This window comes from Anolis sagrei, chromosome Y (assembly GCF_037176765.1).
Source record: "Anolis sagrei isolate rAnoSag1 chromosome Y, rAnoSag1.mat, whole genome shotgun sequence".
In the NCBI taxonomy this organism is placed as follows: domain Eukaryota; kingdom Metazoa; phylum Chordata; class Lepidosauria; order Squamata; family Dactyloidae; genus Anolis; species Anolis sagrei.
The window spans coordinates 28,556,417-28,584,171 of NC_090035.1; the positions used below are offsets into that span (position 1 = coordinate 28,556,417).

The window sequence follows — 27,755 nt, forward strand, 5'->3', positions numbered from 1 at the left end:
GCTTTGCTATAGCATAGAGAAAAGAGGGAATTGATAAGGATTAGGAGTGGTAATATAGCTTCCAGTTACAATTTCCCATGAAGATATATCCTTATCTGACTGTTATTCACACTGTCCTTTGAAGCTGTTTTGATACCTACTAGTTTCTGAATTTAAAACCTTTGTGTTTTAAAACAACTGGGTGAAACAGCATTTGTTTCAGCAAAGTCAAATGTGCAGCAGTGTTTTCTTTTTTAAAAAATATTTTTAATTTTTTTTTAAGAATAAAAGAAATATTATTTATTTAGCAGTTAAAGTTTTAAAAAAGAAAATTATCAAAATGCTTGCCCTGTAGTGGGGCAAAAACAGCCACAGGACACACAACAACCGGGTGAAACAGCTTTTGTTTCACCAAAGACAAATGTGAAGACGTTTACGGATGGCGAAAGTCAACTTTCTGACCACCTCCTGAGCCTGTGGAGTCAACAGGGGCCCAGCCATAGATTGCAATGTACTTTGTCCACCCAGTGACTTACCAAAAAAAAGGCTGTAGTGATGTACGGGTCCGTGCTATCAAAATCAATCTGAGGATAGCCCAAAACTGGCAAGTTGGCCTTCAAGAAGACCAGCTTTTCCACAGCAAGGGGGTCAAGTGAGTTACGTTGGAGGGTGACGATTGCAATGTACTTTGTCCACCCAGCGACTCCAAATGCCTCTTCAAACGCAGGATGACAGGGACCACATGGCTGAGTAGTGCTTTCTGTGCTGAAAGATGTTCGGTGGCTAATTTGAATGGTTCTAGGATCTCGACCAGCTGAGTGATGGTCATCCACTCCTAGAATCATAGAATCATAGAATCATAGAATCAAAGAGTTGGAAGAGACCTCATGGGCCATCCAGTCCAACCCCCTGCCAAGAAGCAGGAATATTGCATTCAAATCACCCCTGACAGATGGCCATCCAGCCTCTGCTTAAAAGCTTCCAAAGAAGGAGCCTCCACCACACTCCGGGGCAGAGAGTTCCACTGCTGAACGGCTCTCACAGTCAGGAAGTTCTTCCTCATGTTCAGATGGAATCTCCTCTCTTGTAGTTTGAAGCCATTGTTCCGCGTCCTAGTCTCCAAGGAAGCAGAAAACAAGCTTGCTCCCTCCTCCCTGTGGCTTCCTCTCACATATTTATACATGGCTATCATATCTCCTCTCAGCCTTCTCTTCTTCAGGCTAAACATGCCCAGTTCCCCAAGCCGCTCCTCATTGGGCTTGTTCTCCAGACCCTTGATCATTTTAGTCGCCCTCCTCTGGACACATTCCAGCTTGTCAATATCTCTCTTGAATTGTGGTGCCCAGAATTGGATACAATATTCCAGATGTGGTCTAACCAAAGCAGAATAGAGGGGTAGCATCACCTCCCTTGATCTAGACACTATGCTCCTATTGATGCAGGCCAAAATCCCATTGGCTTTTTTTGCTGCCACATCACATTGTTGGCTCATGTTTAACTTGTTGTCCACGAGGACTCCAAGATCTTTTTCACACGTACTGCTCTCGAGCCAGGCGTCCCCCATTCTGTATCTTTGCATTTCATTTTTTCTGCCAAAGTGGAGTATCTTGCATTTGTCACTGTTGAACTTCATTTTGTTAGTTTTGGCCCATCTCTCTAATCTGTCAAGATCGTTTTGAATTCTGCTCCTGTCCTCTGGACTATTGGCTATCCCTCCCAATTTGGTGTCGTCTGCAAACTTGATGATCATGCCTTCTAGCCCTTCATCTAAGTCATTAATAAAGATGTTGAACAGGACCGGGCCCAGGACGGAACCCTGCGGCACTCCACTTGTCACTTCTTTCCAAGATGAAGAGGAAGCATTAGTGAGCACTCTCTGTGTTCGTCCACTTAACCAATTACAGATCCACCTCACCGTAGTTTTGCCTAGCCCACATTGGACTAGTTTCCTTGCCAGAAGGTCATGGGGGACCTTGTCGAAGGCCTTACTGAAATCCAGGTACGCTACATCTACGGCATTCCCCGCATCTACCCAGCTTGTAACTCTATCGAAGAAAGAGATCAGATTAGTCTGGCATGACTTGTTTTTGATAAATCCATGTTGACTATTAGCGATGACTGCATTTGTTTCTAAGTGTTTGCAGACTGCTTCCTTAACAATCTTTTCCAAAATCTTGCCCGGTATCGACGTGAGGCTGACTGGACGGTAGTTGTTTGGGTCATCCTTTTTTCCCTTCTTGAAGATTGGGACCACATTGGCCCTCCTCCAATCTGCTGGAACTTCTCCCGTTCTCCAAGAACTCTCAAAGATGGTTGCCAATGGTTCCGAAATGACTTCCGCTAGTTCCTTCAATACTCTGGGGTGTAGTTGATCTGGCCCTGGGGACTTGAACTCATTAAGAGCGGCCAGGTATTCCTGGACTACTTCTTTCCCTATTTGGGGTTGGATGTCCTCCAATCCCTCATCCACTCCATCTTGCTGAGGTTGAAGACTCTCTTTTTGTGAGAAGACCGAGGCAAAGAAGGCATTAAGTAGTTCTGCCTTTTCCCTATCCCCTGTCAGCATTGCCCCATCTTCTTCGCGAAGAGGTCCTATCGCCTCCTTGTTTTTCCTTTTTCTACTGACATAAGAATAGAAGCCCTTTTTATTGTTTTTAATGTCCCTGGCAAGCCTGAGCTCGTTTTGTGCTTTAGCCTTGCGGACCTTTTCCCTACAGGTGTTGGCTATTTGTTTGAATTCTTCTTTGGTGATTTCTCCCTTTTTCCACTTCTTGTGCATGTCTCTTTTGTGTCTTAGCTCAGTTAGAAGTTCTTTGGACATCCATTCTGGCTTCTTTGCACTTGTCCTATTTTTTCTCTTTGTTGGCACGGTTTGCAATTGCGTCTTGTGTATTTCACTCTTGAGAAATTCCCATCCATCCGTAACTCCCTTGTCTTTTAGTATCTGTGTCCACGGAATGCTGCTCAGCGTTTCCTTCATTTTTTGGAAATCAGCTCTCCTAAAGTCCAAAATGCGGGTTTGACTTGTCTTAGTTTCGGCCTTCCTTTGTACCTCAAATTGCAGGAGCACATGGTCACTTGCCCCTAAGGATCCTTCCACTTCGACCGCATCGATCAGGTCCTCCGCATTTGTTAGGATGAGATCAAGAGTAGCCAATCCCCTTGTTGCCTCTTCTACCTTCTGGACCATGAAATTGTCTGCAAGGCAAGCGAGGAATTTGTTGGACCTTGTACTCTTGGCCGAGTTTGTTTTCTAGCAAATATCGGGATAGTTGAAATCGCCCATGACTACTACATCTCTTCTCTGTGCCTGTTTGGTCAACTGTTGGCAGAAGACTTCATCAAGTTCTTCCTCCTGGCTTGGGGGTCTGTAGTAGACGCCTACAACGACATCTTTTTGAGTCCCAGTTCCCTTGATTCTTATCCAGATGATTTCAAGCTGGTTTCCCAGATTGCTGTCTTGAATCTCTTCTGTAGCATAAGAGTTTTTGACATATAAGGCTACTCCGCCTCCTCTCCCCTTTGTTCGGTTTCTGTGAAAGAGGTTATACCCCTCAATATCTACATTCCAGCGATAGGAGTCATCCCACCAGGTTTCAGTGATCCCTATGATATCATATTTGTGGTGTTGTGCTAAAAGTTGGAATTCGTCTTGTTTATTTCCCATGCTCTGTGCATTAGTGTAAAGACATGTGAGCCCCTGGGATCTTCCCTTGAGCTGTTTAATTGGGATTATTGTGTTTTTGGTACTTGGTCCTTGTTGTGTTTGTGCAGCCCTCCGTTTAGCCTTCTGGCGATTCCCAGACATTATGGGTAAAGTAGTGTTCGCAAGGCTGTTGTCCCCCTCCCCCGGTGGACCTAGTTTAAAATGTGTCTAATGAGGTTTGCGAGTCTGTGAGCAAAAAGGTGTTTTCCTACTTGTGTGAGATGCACCCCATCCCTTGCCAGTAGGCCATCCTCCTGGAAAAGCAGGCCATGGTCGAGGAAGCCAAAGCGTTCCTCCTGACACCATTTTCTAAGCCAGTCATTGACCTGTACTATTTTTCTGGCTCTTGTGGGTCCGTGTCTTACAACAGGGAGGAGGGATGAAAAGACCACCTGTACATTACATTCTTTTAGCTTTGCTCCTAGAGCTCGAAAATCATTTGTGATCTTTTGAAACGTATGCCTTGCAGTATCATTGGTTCCTACATGAATCAACATGAGGGGAGGACGGTGATAGGGCTTGAGGAGCCTGGTGAGCCTCTGAGTGATATGGTGTATTTTTGCCCCCGGTAGGCAGCATATTTCTCGAGCCATCCCATCCGGTCTGGAAATGACAGCTTCCGTTCCTCTAAGGAGGGAGTCGCCTACTACCAAGACCTGTTTACTTTCAGGAATGACAGGGCCCCTTTTGTGCAATGTAGTGTGTTGGTCTCCAGAAACGTGATCCTGTTGGTGTGAATTGTGTAGGTGAAAAGTGTTGTCCTCCTCCTCGACATCCCCGGTGCATTCGTCAAGGACAATCCATTGAGATTCGTCCAAGAGCCTATGGTTCTCCTGTATGTGTTCCTGTTGCTCCTGGTCTATGGTTGGGGATGGTACACCTGCAGGATTGTGCAAGTGTGAATGTTGTGAAGTGTTGTCCCAGTCAGGGCTATCCCCCGCACACTGATCAAGGATGAGCCACTGATCAGTATCTAAGCCATTCTGGTCTTCCCCAATATGTTGTGTTTCTTGATCAGGTGGTAGTTGTGTGAGAATTTGGAATCTATTGTGTAAGTGCAGCTGAGCGGAAGTATTCTGAGGAGGCTTCCGGGTCCTATGTGTCCTTCTAAGGGTGACATTTCTCCAAGCCTGAGGGTTGTCCACATCTGAGGTGCTGTTCTGTTGAGCCTCCCCGTAATGTTGGTGTGATATGGGCTGCGTGTCTAGGCCAGTGTGGTGTGTGGTATCTAAGAACAGCTCAAGTTCCTGAATGTCCTTAAGGGTGTTAATACGGTCCTCGAGTTGTCGTATCCTGTGTTCCATGCGAGTGATCTGTGTACACTTGGGGCAGATGTAATTGAGTAATTGTAGTGTGAAAAAGCTGAACATGCCACAGCTTGTGCATGAGACGGGAAGTTTTCGTGTTTGTTCCATCTGGAGGTTGCTAATGATCTCCTCTTGGTATGTGTTTGATGTTGTCTGTATGCAGGGGTGAAAGTATAGGTTACTGAGTGTACAAGTTCCCGCGCGCCGTGAGGCGCACGCGACACTGGTTTATATAGGATAACCAGGAAGCCCCGCCTCCTCAAACAAAGAGGTTAATTTTTAAACTCAGGAAGCCCCTCCTCTCAAACAAAGAGGTTAATTTTTAAACTCAGGAAGCCCCTCCTCTCAAACAAAGAGGTTAATTTTTAAACTCAGGAAGCCCCTCCTCTCAAACAAAGAGGTTAAACAAAGCTTACCCTAAAGCAGACGGAAACAAAATGGGTTCCTGCTTCCTCAACTTCTGTGGAAAGCCCAGCTGCCCCTTGGGTTCAGACACTGGTTTATATAGGTTAACCAGGAAGCCCCGCCTCCTCAAACAAAGAGGTTAATTTTTAAACTCAGGAAGCCCCTCCTCTCAAACAAAGAGGTTAATTTTTAAACTCAGGAAGCCCCTCCTCTCAAACAAAGAGGTTAATTTTTAAACTCAGGAAGCCCCTCCTCTCAAACAAAGAGGTTAAACAAAGCTTACCCTAAAGGAGACGGAAACAAAATGGGTTCCTGCTTCCTCAACTTCTGTGGAAAGCCCAGGTGGGGACATCCTGCTTGTTGGGGACCAGCTTGGGCCGACAAAGATGTTCCATGCGCTCCAACATGATGCAGGTGGAGTTCTAGCGGGTGGGGACATCCTGCAGTAACCAGTGTTGTGGGAGGCACTTGCGGACTTAGAGCTACGGTGGAAGAGGCCCGCGATTCTTCGGCAGCGGTCAATGAGTTGACTATGCTATGGAATCATGAGAGTTATAGTTTGCTGAGGTACCATAGAATCATAGAATCCTAGAGTTGGAAGAGACCTCCTGGGCCATCCAGTCCAACCCCATTCTGCCAAGAAGTAGGAATATTGCATTTAAATCACCCCTGACAGATGGTCATCCAGCCTCTGTTTAAAAGCTTCCAAAGAAGGAGCCTCCACCACACTCCGGGGCAGAGAGTTCCACTGCTGAACGGCTCTCACAGTCAGGAAGTTCTTCCTCATGTTCAGATGGAATCTCCTCTCTTGTAGTTTGAAACCATTGTACCCTTGAATTGGGTGGTTGATTTCGAACCACCCACCCACCCACCCACCCAGTGGGGATTTGTCCGTACTTGCAGAACTGCTACAGAAATTATGAAATTATAAATATAGATATCATTCTGTTATAAAAAAAAGATTTACAAAATTGTCGAACAAAACCGCCCAGCCAGATAATTGCCCATAATTTAATATTCATAGTTGTTTCAAAGTGCAATTTATGATACTTTCTTCTTTTTATTTAATTTACTTTCTGCATTTTTAAAAATTAATTTCTAATTTTTAACATTATAACTTAATATATATTATAAATAAATAATTTATATTTCGTATATTGTTATGTTAAAATATAATTACAATTTTTATGTATTATATTTTATTACAATCTTAAGTAATTTAATTTCAATTTCTTACCTTGCTTCTTGTTTAGCAACTGTATTTTATTATAATTTTTTTATTTTTTTATTCTGTTTGATTTATATTCTATTTGATTGTTTTATTATTGTTATTATTGTTTATGTTTAACTAGTTATGGTTATTAGATTATTTTATTAAGATATGTTTTTTAATTATTACATTTTTTTTAAGTACCAACACCCGTGGATGACAAGAGAAAATATATGGGGGAAGGGGGGAGGGTAAGGGAGAAAAAAAGGTAAAAAAAAATCATAAATCCAAAAAAAAAATTTGACTCCCTTCTGTTCTGCTCATGCAATATCTTTCATTTTGTAATGTATATGAAAAAAAACAGAAAATGAGTTCCATGTCCCATCTAAATGTCCATTATGAAGCTGTATACGTTGTAAATGTTTTTGTTTGAATGGTTTTTTGTTTTGCATTGCGCTGACGCGGGCGCCATCTTAACGAATCGATTCGTTATTCATTAACGATTTTTACGAATAACGAAATTTCGTAAATGCTTTGCGCATGCGCCGACGCGGGCGCCATCTTAACGAATCGATTCGTTATTAACAATGCACACAATAACGAAATTTCGTAAATGCTTTTTTTGCGCATGCGCCGACGCGGGCGCCATCTTAACAAATCGATTCGTTATTCCTGCCAAAATTACGAAATTTCGTAAATGCTTTGCGCATGTGCCGACGCGGGCGCCATCTTAACGAATCAATTCGTAAATATTAACGAAATTTCATAAATACCGAACTTTTTAGAGGGAAAATTTTGTAATTATTTTAAATATCGAAACAAAAAAACCCCCCAATTACAAATCGATTTTAGAAACAAATTTTTCCGTTGTTACCCAGGCCTAATAGACATTGGATATTCATTTAAAAACGCCATAGCCACCATCTACTCTGACCAATCGGCAAGACTACTGATAAACTCACAACCTTCAGGGAAAATCCAGATCTCGAAAGGAACCAGGAAGGGATATCCTCTCTCCCCCCTGCTTTTCATCATGGCCCTAGAAACTTTCCTAAAAACAATCAAAGAGGATTCAAACATCAAAGGAATGAGGATAGGAACACAAGAATATAAGATTAGAGTGTACGCCGCCGACGTTATCTGTACTATCGAAGATCCTATAAATAACATATAGAAATGGTTAGCCACAATAGAAGACTTTGGTAAAGTATCAGGGTTTAGAATAAATAAAGGTAAGACAACTATACTAACAAATAATATGGACCGGGGCAAACAGAGTGTATTGAAAAACTTAACGGGTCTGGAGATTAGTAAAAAAATAAAATACCTAGGCATCTGGCTTACGGCCAGCAACGCCCAACTGTTTAAAAACAACTACGAGCCGACCTGGAAGAAGGTCCAGGTAGACTTAGCGAATTGGAAATTTCTGAATCTCTCCCTCCTGGGGAAAACTGGACTAATCAAAATGAGTATTTTGCCAAGACTTCTCTATCTTTTCCAAAACGTGCCCATTATAAGAAACAATAAAGTTTTTGATAGGTGGAATAAAGATCTATCAAAATTTGTCTGGAACGGGAAAAAACCCAGAATGAAACACCGAATAATGGTGGACAGAAAGGAAAGAGGGGTTTTTGGCCTCCCCAGTCTAAAAATCTGAGGCCTGCGCCCTGATCTGGGTGAAGGGCTGGGCCACCCTTAAAAATGAAAAAATTCTAACATTAGAGGGGTTCAACTTAAGAGTGGGCTGGCACTCGTACCTATGGTATGGCAGGTCCAAACTGGAGGGAAATTTTGGGAATCATTTTGTTAGATCTAGTCTTCTTAAAATCTGGAACAAATACAGGAAGTATTTTTACATTAAAACCCCTTTATGGCTTTCCCCAATCGAGGCGAAACAAAGACGCTTGTTAGGCTGGCAGCATTGGCCAACATACAAAGACTTGCTGATTAAAGATAAGGACAATAACTCGTGGAATTTGAAATCTCAGGAAGAACTGACCTGGAAGTTTAAAAATCTTACGTGGTTGCAATACTTCCAGCTCCGAGAAACCCTCAAGCAAGATCAGAAGATCGGATTTGAAGAAAAAGAGTCACCTTGGGATGCAGTGTTGAAAATGGAAAAGAAGTCTATTACCAAGCTCTACAACCAGTTATTAAAATGGGAGACAGAAACAGAAGAAATTAAAAACTGCATGATCCTCTGGGCTAAAAATATAGGATGTCCAATAAGGCTACAAGAGTGGCAACTAATTTGAAAGAAAAAGTTAAAATACACTTACTCCTCAGCGTTAAAAGAGAATTGGCTAAAAACATTTCACAGATGGTACTTAACACCATACAAGCTGAACCAAATGTATAAGAATATCAAGAACTCCTGCTGGAAATGTAAAGAGCAGCCAGGTACCTACTTTCACAAGTGGTGGTCCTGCGTAGAGGTAAAAAAGTTCTGGCAAGGATTACAGGAAGAAGCACAAAAAATTCTCAAGAAAACCGGAGTACTTTTTATTAGGGCTGACGGACGAAGACTTCGCACTCAGCCCTAACGAAGATGTCCTTTGGATGTACCTTTCGACTGCAGCCCGAATAGTTCTCGCAAGGCATTGGAAAGAACATCAGATACCTGATCTGGAAGAATGGTTAGTCAAAATCTCGGAATTAAGAGATATGGACAAGTTGACCTTCCTGCTGAAATCCAGTTCTGGAAGACCAATCAAACAGACAGACTGGTCCAGCTTTGACGAATACGAAAAAAAGAAATATGAATCTTAATGGACTGGAGTTAAACAGAAGAGACACGGATAACTAGCACGAAGAAACAGTGAGGTGCAGGACAAGCCAGGAGATTCCTAGTGAATCCCCGGAGAATAGTATAGAACACTCTGGATGGAAACTAAATGGAAGTCATCGTCTTCCATCCCCTTTTCATTGAGGTGGATGGCGATTAATGGTTCTTTTTTTATTGTCTATGTTCATCTCATAACCTACCTTCCCCCCCATACCTGTTCCATCCCCCCTCCCACCGCCCCTGCCCCCCTCTCTCCCCTAGTCCTCCTTATACACTTTTGTGCATTTGTATTTGTATTTGTGTATTTATATATATGTGCACTCAGTTTTCTAAAATTAATAAAGATTATTTAAAAAACAAAACAAAAGATGGACCCAGACAAAGCTCCGGGTCCAGATGGATATACAGCTGGATTTTATAGAACATTTAAACAGGAATTGATACCTTTATTTAAAAAGGTATTAAATGAAGTGATGATTGAGCAGAAAATTCCAGAAACTTGGACGAAGGCAAAAATAGTACTGATTCATAAAGAAGGAACCTGTGAGATGGAGATTAAAAATTACAGACCAATTTCTTTATTAAATATGGACTATAAGATTTTGGCAAACATATTGGCGGAGCGAGTAAAAAATTTCTTAAGAAACTCTATTGAAGAAGACCAAACAGGATTTCTACCAAATAGATTTATGAAGGATAACATAAGGCTAGTATTGGATCTAATAGAATATTATGAACAGAATCATCAAAAAGAATTTGCCACATTAGCCTTGGATGCAGAGAAGGCTTTTGATAACCTAAATTGGGATTTCATTAAGATATTAATACAAGAACTGGACATGGGAGATAAATTTACTAATGCAATAAAAGCGATATATGATTTACAAAAGGCTAAATTAAGAATAAATGGTCAAACGATGGAAGAGTTTGATATACTGAAGGGAACTAGACAGGGATGTCCCCTGTCCCCACTGATATTTATAATGGCATTAGAACCATTAATGAAGGCAATAAGGGAAGACCAAATGATACAGGGATCCAAAGTTGGCAAATATGAATACAAAATAAGAGCCTTTGTGGACGATGTACTTGGGATAATGGAAGAACCAAGTAAAAATATATTAAGATGGATGCAGAAGATAAAAGAGTTTGGGTCTGTTGCAGGATTTAAAATCAATATGTCAAAAACAAAGTTATTAACAAAAAATGTAGAAAAGAAAAAACAAGATATGATTAAAGAGCAAACAGGTCTGGAAATAGTCAAGAAATTTAAATATCTAGGAGTATGGATCACGACAAAAGAAATGGACAATTACTAAAGAATAACTATGAAGAAGTCTGGAAAAAAATACAAAAGGACTTACTAAAGTGGATACATCTGAAGCTGTCACTTTTAGGCCATATATCTTTGATTAAGATGAATGTATTACCGAAATTGATGTTCCTTTTTCCAAACCTCCCAATAATTAGAAGCCAAACACTTTTTATAAAATGGAAACAAGAAATATTGAAATTTATATGGGTCGGAGGAAGACCAAGAATAAAGTATGATAATTTGATTGATAAGAAGAATAGAGGAGGTCTGGGCCTCCCAGATTTTAAAGCATATCATGACGCGTGTGCGTTGATATGGATAAAGGATTGGATCTTGTTGAACAAAGAAGACTTTTTAAATATAGAAGGAAATGACTTAAGAGTAGGATGGCATGCTTATTTATGGTACAGAAGGGAAAAGAAAGAAAAGGGTTTTGGTAACCACTTTGTGAGAGCATCCCTATTAAGAATATGGCCAGCTGCGCCCGTATCTCGGGAAGTCTGACTTGGCCACGGTGGTACACGCTCTGGTCACATCCCGCCTTGACTACTGCAACGCTCTCTACGTGGGGCTGCCCTTGAAGACGGCCTGGAAGCTTCAGCTGGTTCAGCGCGCGGCAGCCATGTTACTAACTGGAGCGTGTGGCAGGGAGCATACAACGCCCTTGTTGTCCCAGCTCCATTGGCTGCCGATTTGCTACCGGACCCAATTCAAGGTGCTGGTTCTGGCCTACAAAGCCCTAAACGGTTCCGGCCCAAAATACCTTTCGGACCGCATCTTGGCCTACGAGCCCACGAGGACCTTGAGATCGTCTGGGGAGGCCCTTCTCTCGATCCCACCTGCCTCACAGGCACGTTTGGCGGGAACGAGGGAGAGGGCCTTCTCGGTGGTGGCCCCCCGGCTGTGGAACACTCTCCCTGCAGACATCAGACAGGCGCCCTCCCTCATGTCCTTCCGAAAAAGCCTCAAGACATGGCTGTTCGAGAAGGCATTTAATTAAGTGCTATAACAATGTGGTAAAGATGACTGGAATGGAACAAGGAATATGAGATTGGTTATGATTCCACTATGAGACGAAGCGGATTTTTAGTGTAGTTTTTGTAATTCTTATGTAGTTTATATGTTGTTGTAATTGCCTCTTTGTAAATTGTCTTTTATATGTGTGTACACCGCCATGAGTCGCCCTAAAGGGCTGAGAATGGCGGTTAATAAATGCATCAAATAAATAAAAAATAAATAATATAAAAGACATTTTTTATTCTAAAACACCTTTATGGGTCTCTCCTATGGAGGCAAATCAGCAAAGACTTTTAAGATGGAGAAAATGGCCAACCTACAAAGATTTGTTAAATAAAGATACAAACAATGTCAAGACTTATGAGGAATTAAAACAAAAATTTTCTAATATTACTTGGTTACATTATATGCAAATTAAAGAATATTACAATCAAGATAAAAAACTTGGCTTCTCTTGGGAGGAAACAGTGTGGGATAAAATGTTAAAATTAGAAAAGAAAGTAATATCAAATATTTATAACATATTACTTACCTGGCTGACTGAAAAAGAACCGGTTAAAAACTGTATGATAAAGTGGGCTCAAAATTTAAGAAGACCAATTCAAATGAGGGAGTGGGAACAGATGTGGAACAAAAAATTAAAATATACATACGCAATGAATTTAAAAGAAAATTGGATAAAAATGTTCCACAGATGGTAAACTACACCGAAACAATTGGCTAAAATGTATAAAACAGTTTCTGATAAATGTTGGAAATGCATTGAACAGGTAGGCTCCTTCTACCATATGTGGTGGACTTGCAAAGAAGCAGTAAAGTTTTGGAGGGTAATTCATGAAGAGACACAAAAGATTTTTGCGATGGGGCATAAAATTACTGCCACCAATGTGCGAAGTCTAACCCACTTCTGACACTAGATTTGCGAAGTCTGCATGCACCAGTTGTACAATTGTGCCAATTGCTAAGGTGCTGCAATTCCAACAACAGACAGGGTATAGGGTTTTTAACTTTAAAGAACCCACCCACTGTCACCAATTGTAAAGACTGTTCTTAAATTCTGCCACCAATTATACAGGTGTGGATGATTATGGATGTAATTAAGGTAACTGCCACCAACGTGAGGTATTGCCGATGAGAACTGGCTCCCCAGTCGCAGATAAATGGAGATGACACGGTCTTCAACAAAAGTTAATAAGTTTATTTTGTACAAAGCGTATGGTTGCAGACTGTTAATTAACTTGGAATAACTTTGAATGACTTATAGAACTTTGAATGTAACTTGGTTTGCAATACAGTTCTCTCTTCTTGATGACACAACTTGTGATTGACTTTTACTGTGGTGAAGCACTTTCTTAAACAATGTTTCCTAAGGTGAATAGCCTTCCTATTTGATCCTTTCTTGATCAAATCCTAGATCTCTAGTTCTTTCCTAACCAGTGATCTAAACAAGCTTCCCTTAATCCTCTCTGACTAATGAAACTAATTAGGTTTCCCCCTTCAGCCTTCCTAGACTGAAGAAACCTCTGGCTATTCACACACACTACTTCTCCACTCTCCACTCTCCTCTCCCAACTACTAACTCCAACTCCTAATTCCCAACTGAACTGCTTCTTTTCAAAAGGCAGATAACATTTTCTTGTTTGGCTCCGCCCACTTCTCACTCTCTCCTGCCTGGTCTCCTTGGCAATGGATACAACCAGTTAGCTCTAGCTTCAGCTACTGTTACCAACACGAACATATTCCAACAGTTAAACATATACACAGTATCAATAACTTCTGTACAATTTTAAAAAGAACATTCATAAGAAAACCGTAGTATTATTTGTTAGGTTTTACAGATTTAGATCTACAACTGACAGAACAAGAGGATAAACTTTTCACATATATGACGACTGCCGCTAGAATTGTTTTTGCTAGAGAATGGAAGAATTATTCAGTACCACCCATACAGGAATGGGTGGAATAAAATCAAAGAAATAAAGGACATGGCTTTATTTATTTATCGTGTCATCAGCAACTATACCATGGTGTTACAATTCTAACAGAACAAAAACAAACACACAGATTAAAAAGAAAAAGAAAAAAACACACAGATTTTGCAAACTTGGTAGTTGGTTAAATGTCCTTTGACCAGTATCTGGCCACTTGGAGTGCATCTGGTGTTGTCGCAAGAAGGTCCTCCATGGTGCATGTGGCAGGGCTCAGGTTGCATTGCAGCAGGTGGTCTGTGGTTTGTTCTTCTCCGCACTTGCATGCCGAGGATTCCACTTTGTAGCCCCATTTCTTAAGGTTGGCTCTGCATCTTGTGGTGCCAGAGCGCAGTCTGTTCAGCGCCTTCCAAGTTGCCCAGTCTTCTGTGTGCCCAGGGGGGAGTCTCTCATCTGGTATCACCCATGGATTGAGGTGCTGGATTTGGACCTGCCACTTTTGGACTCTCGCTTGCTGGGGTGTTCCAGCGAGTGTCTCTGTAGATCTAAGAAAACTGTGTCTTGATTTAAGTCATTGACGTGCTGGCTGATACCCAAACAGGGGATGAGCTGGAGACGTCTCTGCCTTGGTCCTTTCACTATTGGCTGCTACTTCCCGGCGGATGTCAGGTGGTGCAATACCGGCTAAGCAGTGTAATTTCTCCAGTGGTGTAGGGCGCAGACACCCTGTGATAATGCGGCATGTCTCATTAAGAGCCACATCTACTGTTTTAGTGTGGTGAGATGTGTTCTACACTGGGCATGCATACTCAGCAGCAGAGTAGCATAGCGCAAGGGCAGATGTCTTCACTGTGTCTGGTTGTGACCCCCAGGTTGTGCCAGTCAGCTTTCGTATGATGTTGTTTCTAGCACCCACTTTGTTTGATGTTCAGGCAGTGCTTCTTGTGGGTCAGAGCACGGTCCAAAGTGACTCCTAGGTATTTGGGTGTGTTGCAATGCTCCAGTGGGATCCCTTCCCAGGTAATCCTCAGAGCTCGAGATGCTTGTCTGTTCTTAAGGTGAAAGGCGCATGTCTGTGTTTTAAATGGATTAGGGATCAGTTGGTTTTCCCTGTAATAGGCAGTAAGAGCACCTAGAGCTTTGGAGAGCTTCTTTTCAACCATCTCAAAGCTCCCTATTTTGAGTGGTAATGGCACGATCATCAGCATTGATGAAACTCTCTGCCCCTTCTGGCAGTGGCTGGTCATTTGTGTAGATGTTGAACATGGATGGAGAAAGCACGCTCCCCTGAGGCAGGCCGTTCTTCTGTTTCCGCCATCTGCTTCTCTGGCCCTAGAACTCAACAAAGAAGCTCCTGTTTTGTAGCAGGTTTCCTATGAGGAGGGTGAGGTGGTAGTCCTTTGTGATATTATACATTTTTCTCAGGAGGAGGCAGTGGTTCACAGTATCATAAGCAGCTGCCAAGTCTATGAAGACAGCTCCTGTGATCTGCTGCCTTTCAAAGCCATCTTCTATGTGTTGAGTCAGGTTCAGCACTTGCGATGTGCAGCTTTTGCCTTTTCTGAAGCCAGCTTGCTGTGGGATCAGACAGGGGTCTATATTTTCCATATTTCTATGCAAAATAAGTCTCTCCAGAACTTTGTAGAGGTGGCACAACAGGGAGATTGGTCTGTAGCTTTTTGGGTCGTTACGGTCTTTGCCTGGCTTCAAGATGGCGATGACTCTTGCTTTCCTCCAGATTTTGGGGATCTGACAGGATGCAGTGCAGTTGTTCATCAGCTCCAGCAGCCAGCGCCTTGCTTTTGGACCAAAGTTCTTGATTTGTTCCATCCGTAGATCATCCAGGCCAGCTGCTTTGCCATTCTTACATTTGTTGAGAGCCATGTCCAATTCAGTAGATGTAAAAGATTCATGGAGGTTGTTGTTCTCAATCTCTGGTTGTCTGGCTATTGGTTTCTTTCCTACTTTGGTGGCAAAGTTGGGTTTCCCATTCTCCAGGAGTTGGTGTGCTATCTGATCTGCCTTTATGTTGGCATGGGTATTAGTTCATAAGGGGTCATTGCTCAGCCATCTCTGCAGCCTCCACGCCTTCTGGCTGCTCCTGCCCATGTCGACCTCTGTGATCAGCTTGATCCACTGTTCTTTCTTGGCTTCAGAGATGGAGGACACAATGCTCTGCGCTGCTTGAAGAGTTTGCTCACTAAATGGGTCTTGGTTGTGGAGCCTGTAATAGTTTTCCAACAAGGCAGCTGTTTCAGGAGTAATGCCCTGAAGGTAGTTGGTTCTGCAGCCTCTCGGTATGGAGGCCCGTGAGCAGGTTTTCACTATTTCAATAAAATGCTCGTATTCCTCAGGGATTGGCGCGACAGATGTGATCATGTCATCTAACATGTCTGAGAATTTAGTCCAATCTGCCTTTCTGAAGTTGTATCTTCATTTAAATCGAGCTTCTTGAGGCCTTATTGTTGGGAACAGTTGGCATATTATTGGTCGGTGCTGTGTGTTTGGAATTGGTGGTTCCACTGATTTAGTGCATTGCTGTACGATGCTGTCGCTCACAAATAAGAGGTCTGGGTTATAGCCTCGGTGCCATCTCCCGCTGTTGTAGGATGGTGGGAGCTTGCTATCATGGATGAGTGATAGTTTGTGCAGTTCAGACCAGGACAGGACAGCCTCTCCATTTTTATCCTCTTGAGCATAGCCCCATACGTGGCTATGGCTGTTGAAGTCACCAATTACTACTGCCCTTTGGTGCCTGTCAAAGTTCTCGAGGGAGGAGAAGCAGAACTCTTCATTTGGGGGCTTGTACACAGAGGTGATGGTGATGTTATTAAGCTCTACTGTTAGAACCTCGATATTGTTTTCTTCAGTATTGTGGGCACTGCTGACTTGGAGGCCTGGATTGACAAAGACAGTGCTTCCATACTGCGCATGTGATCTTTCCGCTACTATGATAATTCCTGGAACTTTGGGTCATTTCTGTCGTTCATCCCTGTGTATTTCTTGGACACACTGCTGTGTGTCCAAGAAACACACAGGGATGAACAACAGAAACGACCCAAAGTTCCATTTCTTATCTCGGCACAGTTCATAGAGCAGTTGTTCTTTGGCAGCTGACATGCCTTCGATGTTGATTGAGATTATTGTCATGGTTGTTCCTGTAAAGGACCGTTGGTTGTTTTGGATGAATTGACTTTTTTGTTGAAGTAAAATACAGGTATGATACTAAGAAGAACGAACTGGGATAATCTTCATGAATATCTGGACAATTTGAGAAAATAAGAAACAAGAGAGACAATTTCATTTTGAACTTATTTTATATTTTTGAATAAGAAGAAGATATGATCCAAGATGGAATGGAAGTCATTTTTTGTTTTTCTTTTTTGTGTTTTTGTGTACTTTTGTAGGGTTTTTTAAAGGGGTTATTTGGGATTTTAGCATACTTTTTTGCTTCTTCTTCCTTTTTCTTTCTTTTCTTCATTTCCTCACTTTCCTATACTTTATTGTTCTCACTCTTTCGTTGTAATCTATATAAAATATATATAAAATTCTATGATTCATATTCCAAGATCAGATGGGATCTGATGCCTTTTAGGGCATTTAGACTCCATTTATTTCCTAACCCTGTGGTGTTAAGCATTTGCTAATCACAGCTGCAAATAACAGGTGGTGGATTCCAGAGTGGTACTACGCAGCCGATAAAGTGCTAATCATTTCCCTTGCCCTGTATTTCTAGTGTAAACCCAAATACAGAGCTCCTGAGTGCAAAGATTTCCCTCTGTGTACGTAGGAGGAGATCATACAGGTGCCAAGGAAGTTGTCTGCCAAAGTTAATCAGCTAATTTTGGCCATTGGTTTAGCAAGTATAGATCAGTGTCATAGAATCATAGAATCATAGAATCATAGAATCAAAGAGTTGGAAGAGACCTCATGGGCCATCCAATCCAACCCCCTGCCAAGAAGCAGGAATATTGCATTCAAATCACCCCTGACAAATGGCCATCCAGCCTCTGCTTAAAAGCTTCCAAAGAAGGAGCCTCCACCACACTCCGGGGCAGAGAGTTCCACTGCTGAACGGCTCTCACAGTCAGGAAGTTCTTCCTCATGTTCAGATGAAATCTCCTCTCTTGTAGTTTGAAGCCATTGTTCCGCGTCCTAGTCTCCAAGGAAGCAGAAAACAAGCTTGCTCCCTCCTCCCTGTGGCTTCCTCTCACATATTTATACATGGCTATCATATCTCCTCTCAGCCTTCTCTTCTTCAGGCTAAACATGCCCAGCTCCCCAAGCCGCTCCTCATAGGGCTTGTTCTCCAGACCCTTGATCATTTTAGTCGCCCTCCTCTGGACCAGGAGGCCTCCTCTGGGAGGCTAATTTAACTAATTTATGAGGCCATAAAAATCTCCAGCAAGCATGCAAAGAATGAGGAACTACTTCATCAGTGTTACAAATGGTCAGTGAAGGGACAGCTCCCCTGGTGGCCAGAATACCCTCAAGAAAAGCTGGAATGTTAAATTGCATCTTATTTCTGCCTATATATGTTGTGTGTCTATGGCATTGAATGTTTGCCATGTAAATGTACATTGTAATCTGCCCTGAGTCCCCTGCGGGGTGAGAAGGGAAGAATATAAATACTGTAAATAAAATAAAATAAAATAAAATAAATACTCTCAAGCTAGAGCAGTGGTTCTAAACCTGTGGGCGCGGACCACAAAGTGGGCCGTGAGGACAAAAATCCGGTCCGCAAGCCTCCTTCCCTTTTATTTATTTATTTCATACTACCTGCCACTCCTTCCCTGTCACTGACCATGGCATATGTTCTGTTGATGTGTTTTGAAAATGTGTAATGTAGATTTCAAAGTGTGTTTGTATGTTTAAAATGAAATGCTATGTGCTGAGTGTAATTCCTGTGTGGAAAGGGTTAACTGTACCATGAAGAGAATTGGCATTCCTAGGGAGGTCATAAATCTTAGTACATAGAGAAATGGATGCAGCGTAGTGCACCGTACATCATACATCACACTGGAATGCAGGAGGTGTGGACTAATGCTGATAACAGCATGTTTTGTGTTCGCAATGTAGCTGCCGAATGAGAGGAAGCAGTTTTATGATGTGCTTAGCTTCTAATGTAAATAAATAGTACAATAAATTAACTGATAGCTTAAAGGAGACTGTGATCAATGTGTTTCCTTGCCTTGCTGTGCGGAGATGCCATTGACATGTTCTGTATGAGAAACTAGAGCTGATGTGGTCCATCCCATGCAATTTTCTGAATCAGCACCCCAAACCGAATCTAAAGTTGACCAAAAATGGATTCATAACCCTTTTGGTACTAATGTTGGAGAGTGGCCCCTGGTCAGAGTGGTCCCTACTCAACTAGTCCCTGGTCAAGTGGTCCTTGGTCAAAGCAGTCCCTGGTCAAGTGTTCCCTGGTCAAACAAAGGTTGGGAACCACGGAGCTAGAGAAATCTATCCTTTACTATCGATCTTTGGATTATATCTTTTGATGTTCTCTAGTGAAGTTATCCTGTGCCTGTGTGATCCCTTTTACACAAGTTTTCATGAGTAAACTATTTTAATTACATCAACCAGTTGATGTGGAGTCTTGTTCTTTCTAGCGTACTGAATTCCTTTGCATGCTGTGATCAATCATTAAGTAAGCTTTGATTTTGCCTCTATCTTATTTACAAAGCAAGCTATCCAACCATTCCTTTTGACTCTGTTCATCTGTTGTGTTTTACTCTGCTAATGTTATCCCAAAAAAGGAAGGCCAAACTTTTCCAAACAGATTAGTTTGTCTCTGGTCAAACGGCCAAGCACTTCCACATATCTAGCATTTGCATATCTAACAGAAACACAGGCCCCACAGCCCAGCCATGCCAAAGCCAGTTTGGCACAACTAAGAATGAGTCCATCCTCCATGACTCCCCATCCCTACCAACACAGACCAATTACTAACCTCTAGCCCAGTGATCCTCAACCTTCCTAATGTTGCGACCCCTTAATACAGTTCCTCATGTTGTGGTGACCCCCAACCAAAACATTATTTTCATTGCTACTTCCATAACTGTAATTTTGCTACTGTTATAAATCGTAATGTTATATCTGATATGCAGGATGTATTTTCATTCACTAGACCAAATTTGGCAAAATACCCAATATGCCCAAATTTGAATACTGGTGGGGTTGTAGGGGGGATTGATTTTGTCATTTGGGAGTTGTAGTTGCTGGGATTTATAGTTCACTTACAAACAAAAAGCATTCTGAACTCCATCAATGATGTAATTGAACTAATGTTAGCACACAGAAGTTCCATGACGAACAAAAAATACTGGAAGGGTTTAGTGGGCACTGACCTTGAGTTTTTGAGTTGTAGTTCACCTATATCCAGAGAGCATTGTGGACTCAAACAATGATAGATTTGGACCAAACTCGGCATGAATACTCAATATGCCAGGGTTCCACAAACTTTTTAAACAGAGGGCCAGGTCACAGTCCCTCAAACTGTTGGAGGGCTGGATTATAATTTGAAAAAAACATGAATGAATTCCTATGCACACTGCACAGATCTTATTTGTAGTGCAAAAAACACTTAAAACAATACAATAATTAAAATGAATAACAATTTTAACAAATATAAACTTATTAGTATTTCAGTGGCAAGTCTGGGCCTGCTTTTGGCTGATGAGATAGGATTGTTGTTGTTATTGTGTGCTTTCAAATCGTTTCAGTCTTAGGTTGACCCTGAGCGAGGGCCAGGTAAATGACCTTGGAGGGCCATATCCGGCCCACGAGCCTTAGTTTGAGGACCCCTGCAATATGCTCAAATGTGAACACTGGTGGATTTGGGGAGGAAATTGACCTTGACATTTGGGTGTTGTAATTACTGTGATTTATAGTTCACCTACAATCAAAGAGCATTCTGAACACCAGCAACAGAATTGGGCCAAATTTCCCACAAAGAACCCCCATGACTAACAGAAAGTACTGTGTTTTCTGATTGACTTTGGCGACCCCTCTGATACCTCCTCGTGACCCCCCAGGGGTCCCGACCCCCAGGTTGAGAAACACTGCTCTATCCCTTCCTGTAATAGCAAATCATAGAATCATAGAATCATAGAATCATAGAATTGGAAGAGACCTGATGGGCCATCCAGTCCAACCCCCTGCCAAGAAGCAGGAATATTGCATTCAAATCACCCCTGACAGATGGCCATCCAGCCTCTGCTTAAAAGCTTCCAAAGAAGGAGCCTCCACCACACTCCGGGGCAGAGAGTTCCACTGCTGAACGGCTCTCACAGTCAGGAAGTTCTTCCTCATGTTCAGATGGAATCTCCTCTCTTGTAGTTTGAAGCCATTGTTCCGCGTCCTAGTCTCCAAGGAAGCAGAAAACAAGCTTGCTCCCTCCTCCCTGTGGCTTCCTCTCACATATTTATACATGGCTATCATGTCTCCTCTCAGCCTTCTCTTCTTCAGGCTAAACATGCCCAGTTCCCTAAGCCGTTCCTCATAGGGCTTGTTCTCCAGACCCTTTATCATTTTAGTCGCCCTCCTCTGGACACATTCCAGCTTGTCAATATCTCTCTTGAATTGTGGTGCCCAGAATTGGACACAATATTCCAGATGTGGTCTAACCAAAGCAGAATAGAGGGGTAGCATTACTTCCTTAGATCTAGACACTATGCTCCTATTGATGCAGGCCAAAATCCCATTGGCTTTTTTTGCCGCCACATCACATTGTTGGCTCATGTTTAACTTGTTGTCCACGAGGACTCCAAGATCTTTTTCACACGTACTGCTCTCGAGCCAGGCGTCCCCCATTCTGTATCTTTGCATTTCATTTTTTCTGCCAAAGTGGAGTATCTTGCATTTGTCACTGTTGAACTTCATTTTGTTAGTTTTGGCCCATCTCTCTAATCTGTCAAGATCGTTTTGAATTCTGCTCCTGTCCTCTGGACTATTGGCTATCCCTCCCAATTTGGTGTCGTCTGCAAACTTGATGATCATGCCTTCTAGCCCTTCATCTAAGTCATTAATAAAGATGTTGAACAGGACCGGGCCCAGGACGGAACCCTGCGGCACTCCACTTGTCACTTCTTTCCAAGATGAAGAGGAAGCATTAGTGAGCACTCTCTGTGTTCGTCCACTTAACCAATTACAGATCCACCTCACCGTAGTTTTGCCTAGCCCACATTGGACTAGTTTCCTTGCCAGAAGGTCATGGGGGACCTTGTCGAAGGCCTTACTGAAATCCAGGTACGCTACATCCACGGCATTCCCCGCATCTACCCAGCTTGTAGCTCTATCGAAGAAAGAGATCAGATTAGTCTGGCATGACTTGTTTTTGATAAATCCATGTTGACTATTAGCGATGACTGCATTTGTTTCTAAGTGTTTGCAGACCGCTTCCTTAACAATCTTTTCCAGAATCTTGCCCGGTATCGACGTGAGGCTGACCGGACGGTAGTTGTTTGGGTCATCCTTTTTTCCCTTCTTGAAGATTGGGACCACATTGGCCCTCCTCCAATCTGCTGGAACTTCTCCCGTTCTCCAAGAACTCTCAAAGATGGTTGCCAATGGTTCCGAAATGACTTCCGCTAGTTCCTTCAATACTCTGGGGTGTAGTTGATCTGGCCCTGGGGACTTGAACTCATTAAGAGCGGCCAGGTATTCCTGGACGACTTCTTTCCCAATTTGGGGTTGGATGTCCTCCAATCCCTCATCCACTCCATCTTGCTGAGGTTGAAGACTCTCTTTTTGTGAGAAGACCGAGGCAAAGAAGGCATTAAGTAGTTCTGCCTTTTCCCTATCCCCTGTCAGCATTGCCCCATCTTCTCCTTGAAGAGGCCCTATCGCCTCCTTGTTTTTCCTTTTTCTACTGACATAAGAATAGAAGCCCCTTTTATTGTTTTTAATGTCCCTGGCAAGCCTGAGCTCGTTTTGTGCTTTAGCCTTGCGGACCTTTTCCCTACAGGTGTTGGCTATTTGTTTGAATTCTTCTTTGGTGATTTCTCCCTTTTTCCACTTCTTGTGCATGTCTCTTTTGTGTCTTAGCACAGTTAGAAGTTCTTTGGACATCCATTCTGGCTTCTTTTCACTTGTCCTATTTTTTCTCTTTGTTGGCACGGTTTGCAATTGCGCCTTGAGTATTTCACTCTTGAGAAATTCCCATCCATCCGTAACTCCCTTGTCTTTTAGTATCTGTGTCCACGGAATGCTGCTCAGCGTTTCCTTCATTTTTTGGAAATCAGCTCTCCTAAAGTCCAAAATGCGGGTTTGACTTGTCTTAGTTTCGGCCTTCCTTTGTATCTCAAATTGCAGGAGCACATGGTCACTTGCCCCTAAGGATCCTACCACTTCGACCGCATCGATCAGGTCCTCTGCATTTGTTAGGATGAGATCAAGAGTAGCCAATCCCCTTGTTGCCTCTTCTACCTTCTGGACCATGAAATTGTCTGCAAGGCAAGCGAGGAATTTGTTGGACCTTGTACTCTTGGCCGAGTTTGTTTTCCAGCAAATATCGGGATAGTTGAAATCGCCCATGACTACTACATCTCTTCTCTGTGCCTGTTTGGTCAACTGTTGGCAGAAGACTTCATCAAGTTCTTCCTCCTGGCTTGGGGGTCTGTAGTAGACGCCTACAACGACATCTTTTTGAGTCCCAGTTCCCTTGATTCTTATCCAGATGATTTCAAGCTGGTTTCCCAGATTGCTGTCTTGAATCTCTTCTGCAGCATAAGAGTTTTTGACATATAAGGCTACTCCGCCTCCTCTCCCCTTTGTTCGGTTTCTGTGAAAGAGGTTATACCCCTCGATATCTACATTCCAACGATAGGAGTCATCCCACCAGGTTTCAGTGATCCCTATGATATCATATTTGTGGTGTTGTGCTAAAAGTTGGAGTTCGTCTTGTTTATTTCCCATGCTCTGTGCATTAGTGTAAAGACATGTGAGCCCCTGGGATCTTCCCTTGAGCTGTTTAATTGGGATTATTGTGCTTTTGGTACTTGGTCCTTGTTGTGTTTGTGCAGCCCTCCGTTTAGCCTTCTGGCGATTCCCAGACATTATGGGTAAAGTAGTGTTCGCAAGGCTGTTGTCCCCCTCCCCCGGTGGACCTAGTTTAAAGTGCGTCTAATGAGGTTTGCGAGTCTGTGAGCAAAAAGGTGTTTTCCTACTTGTGTGAGATGCACCCCATCCCTTGCCAGTAGGCCATCCTCCTGGAAAAGCAGGCCATGGTCGAGGAAGCCAAAGCGTTCCTCCTGACACCATTTTTTAAGCCAGTCATTGACCTGTACTATTTTTCTGGCTCTTGTGGGTCCGTGTCTTACAACAGGGAGGAGGGATGAAAAGACCACCTGTACATTACATTCTTTTAGCTTTGCTCCTAGAGCTCGAAAATCATTTGTGATCTTTTGAAACGTATGCTTTGCAGTATCATTGGTTCCTACATGAATCAACATGAGGGGAGGACGGTGATAGGGCTTGAGGAGCCTGGTGAGCCTCTGAGTGATATGGTGTATTTTTGCCCCCGGTAGGCAGCATATTTCTCAAGCCATCCCATCCGGTCTGGAAATGACAGCTTCCGTTCCTCTAAGGAGGGAGTCGCCTACTACCAAGACCTGTTTACTTTCAGGAATGACAGGGCCCCTTTTGTGCAATGTAGTGTGTAGGTCTCCAGAAAAGTGATCCTGTTTATGTGAATTGTGTAGGTGAAAAGTGTTGTCCTCCTCCTCGACATCCCCGGTGCATTCGTCAAGGACAATCCATTGAGATTCGTCCAAGAGCCTATGGTTCTCCTGTATGTGTTCCTGTTGCTTCTGGTCTATGGTTGGGGATGGTACACCTGCAGGATTGTGCAAGTGTGAATGTTGTGAAGTGTTGTCCCAGTCAGGGCTATCCCCTGCACACTGATCAAGGATGAGCCACTGATCAGTATCTAAGCCATTCTGGTCTTCCCCAATATGTTGTGTTTCTTGGTCAGGTGGTAGTTGTGTGAGAATTTGGAATCTATTGTGTAAGTGCAGCTGAGCGGAAGTATTCTGAGGAGGCTTCCGGGTCCTATGTGTCCTTCTAAGGGTGACATTTCTCCAAGCCTGAGGGTTGTCGACATCTGAGGTGCTGTTCTGTTGAGCCTCCCCGTAATGTTGGTGTGATATGGGCCGCGTGTCTAGGCCAGTGTGGTGTCCTCCTATACCATTTTCCAACTCTGACAGTGATGACTCCAGATACAGAACTTCTTGACCTAGTGGCCACTGATTCGGATCCATAATTATATGGGTAATTCCGCTTTAATTGCCATGCAACATTTTGCAGAATACTGGGATTTGTAATTCAGAGAGGCAGTGACACTCTGTGAATAAGAATTCTGCACTGGCCACTATGTGCCTTCAACCACAGCCCTGACTTTTAACAACCCCCTCCATTTGGTTTTCTAAATTCTTGGCACAGTTTATTCAGAGGAGCTTTGCCATTGACTTCCTTAATCACCTGACCATATCTGCAGAACAAATGAATTTTATTGCTTACGCTTGGATTCATCTCCAAAATATCTTATTTATTTATTTATTTATTTATTTATTTATTTATGGCATTTATATGCTGCCCTTCTCACCCCAAAAGGGAATCAGAGCGGCATTATATTCTTAGCATAACACAATATCAGTATTATATATTATTATATTGTACTATACCATTATATTGTAATATTAGTAATATTACATGTAGTATTATAATTATTATGTACTAATATGCAAATACAGGTACCTCTTCAGCAGGAAGGTAACGGCGCTCCATTCAGTCATACCAGCCACATGACCTTGGAGGTGTCTATGGACAATGCCGGCTCTTCGGCTTAGAAATGAAGATGAGCACCACACCCCAGAGTCAATCATGACTAGCCTTAATGCCAAGGGAAAACCACTACCTTATGCAAATATAGATATTCTGAAATTTAAAAAAATACATTTATTTATAGCATTTCTATCCCGTTCTTCTCACCTCCGAAGAGGGACTCAGGATGGCTACCAGCAGGCACCATTCGGTGACAAACAATACACAGCATAAAATACATTTAACCTATATTAAAAACAGTTATAAATATATTAAAACAATTTGCCATTACAAGTCATCCTCCAAGTCAATCCATAGCTGTCAGCTCAAACAGTCCGTCAAAACCATCTTCAATCTATTGCCGTCAACTAAAACAGTCCATTAAAAACATCTATTCCATGAACACTTCATCCCAAAACCAGGTTTTGAGTTTTTTCCGGAAGGTCATGAGGGAGGGGGCAGATCTAATCTCATTAGGGAGAGTGTTCCACAGCTGAGGGGCCACTACCAAGAAGGTCCTGTCTCTTGTTCAAACCAAATGTGATTGTGATGGTGGCGGCACCAAGAGCAGGGTATCTCCAGATGATATTAAAGTCCTTGAGGGTTTGTAGAGGGAGATACATTTGTACAGGTAAGTTGAGCCAGGGCCGATCCCAAACATTTCAGATCTGGGATACTCAACCTTTACATAACTAATTAACCGTGCTATTCGATTGAAATGGAACTGTTTACAAAGTCGAGTGATAAAGACTGCCCTTTTGGGAAGGTGTGTAATGTAAAAGAGAAGCAAACTCCTTCTCCATCTGATGCTCGATGCCAAATTGATATTTTCTTGAAGCCAGGGCATGCGTGTCCCTTAGCCCTCCAAGGCCAAAGTCTAGCTGGAAAGGGGTCAAAAATGAGATTGAGAGTTATTTTGAGCAATCCGTGCCCTAAAAGAAGACTGATTCCATCCAGCCTGGTATTGCTAGAACCAGATGAGCCATCTGTGTTTGGGAAGCAAGTTGTGGGTGCCGCCTGGCCTTTTGGTTCACCTGGAAGAACTGATGAGCAACACCCCTGCCCCAGGCAAAGCTAAATCCTGATTAACTGGGAGCCAGAGGGGGAGGCGCTCCGTCCTTGAACCCTCCCAGCCAAACTCTGATGGGTGACAAATCCCACAAACCCAGCCGTTCAGTCCTATCAGGGCAGACACAAAGCTTTGGCCCCTGGCGGGGGCCAAGAGGTCTCGGGATTTAGCCAGATTACTCTTGCGATGGCAGGATCCCTGTGGCTTCTTCCGACATTTTGGGAAAATCTCCTCCGACCCAAGAGGCAAATTTGAGTGTGTGGCTGTCTCAATAGGAAGCATTGCTATCTTAATGCATGGGCTCACAGGTTGGGAAGGGGGCCAATGCTAATCTAGGCACAAACTAGAATTTAGTACTAATTTTCCAATCACCCGCCACTAGTTCAGTAGAAAGGGAACAAATATGAGAGAATTGGCATGTCTGCATTTGTGAGAAAAATAAAATGGCACTGCTCGTTTTATTGATTGCAATGTTATGGAAGCAGAATGTTATAATGGATTCATGGGACGCAATTAACGGCTAGGGACGACCATTGCTGACAGTGTGAATTTCCCTTATTGCAGAGGTTCTCAACCTGTGGGTCCCTGGATGTTTTGGTCTACAACTCCCAGAAATGCTGGTCAGTTTACCAGCTGTTAGGATTTCTGAGAGTTGAAGGCCAAAACATCTGGGGACCCACAGGTTGAAAACTACTGCAGAAGCCGAGCCTCCGATGTTTGCGTTGGAAGAGTTGTTTTTGTGTGGTGACGGGTTGAAGGAAGTATAAGAAAGAGAAGTAAAGAAAAAGAAACTGCAGACTTATTATGTGGTTACCAGTAAATATAACTTTATTTTATTGCTGATTTCCATTCCTATTCCTGTGAATGCTTGTGTACACAGTGGCTAGTGCACAGTTTTGCCCAGCAGTCTATAATGCTGTAGAGATGGTCCTGGGAATGAGGAGTGGCCATCAAGGTGGTTTCCTTCCAAGAATGTCCAAGGCGGGAGTTCACACCAAGTTGCCTTCAAAGACCTCTCTTTGTTCTTGAACTCTGATTTATTGCCTTCCAGCTACTGTTTCTCCATCTAGCCAGCGAGCCGTGCCAGCCACCAAGCCCAAAGTCACTCTGGATCCTCACATTCGTCTCAAAGATGGCAAACTTGAACTGGTGAGTCTGGCCAGCAAAACAGATAGATTTTCAGTATCAAAACTTTATTCTTCCTCCTC

The 27,755-nt window shown here is 42.8% G+C and overlaps 1 protein-coding gene across 1 annotated transcript in view; it reads left to right on the plus strand.

Moving 5' to 3' along the window:
• The window catches only part of LOC137095076 (syntaxin-binding protein 4-like), a 152,578-nt gene that overhangs the window by 88,403 nt on the left and 36,420 nt on the right, over positions 1 to 27,755 (plus strand). Inside the window, exon 12 of the mRNA XM_067461284.1 lies at positions 27,599 to 27,696. Coding sequence (XP_067317385.1) covers positions 27,599 to 27,696 — 98 coding nt within the window. The remainder of the gene's footprint in view (positions 1 to 27,598; positions 27,697 to 27,755) is intronic.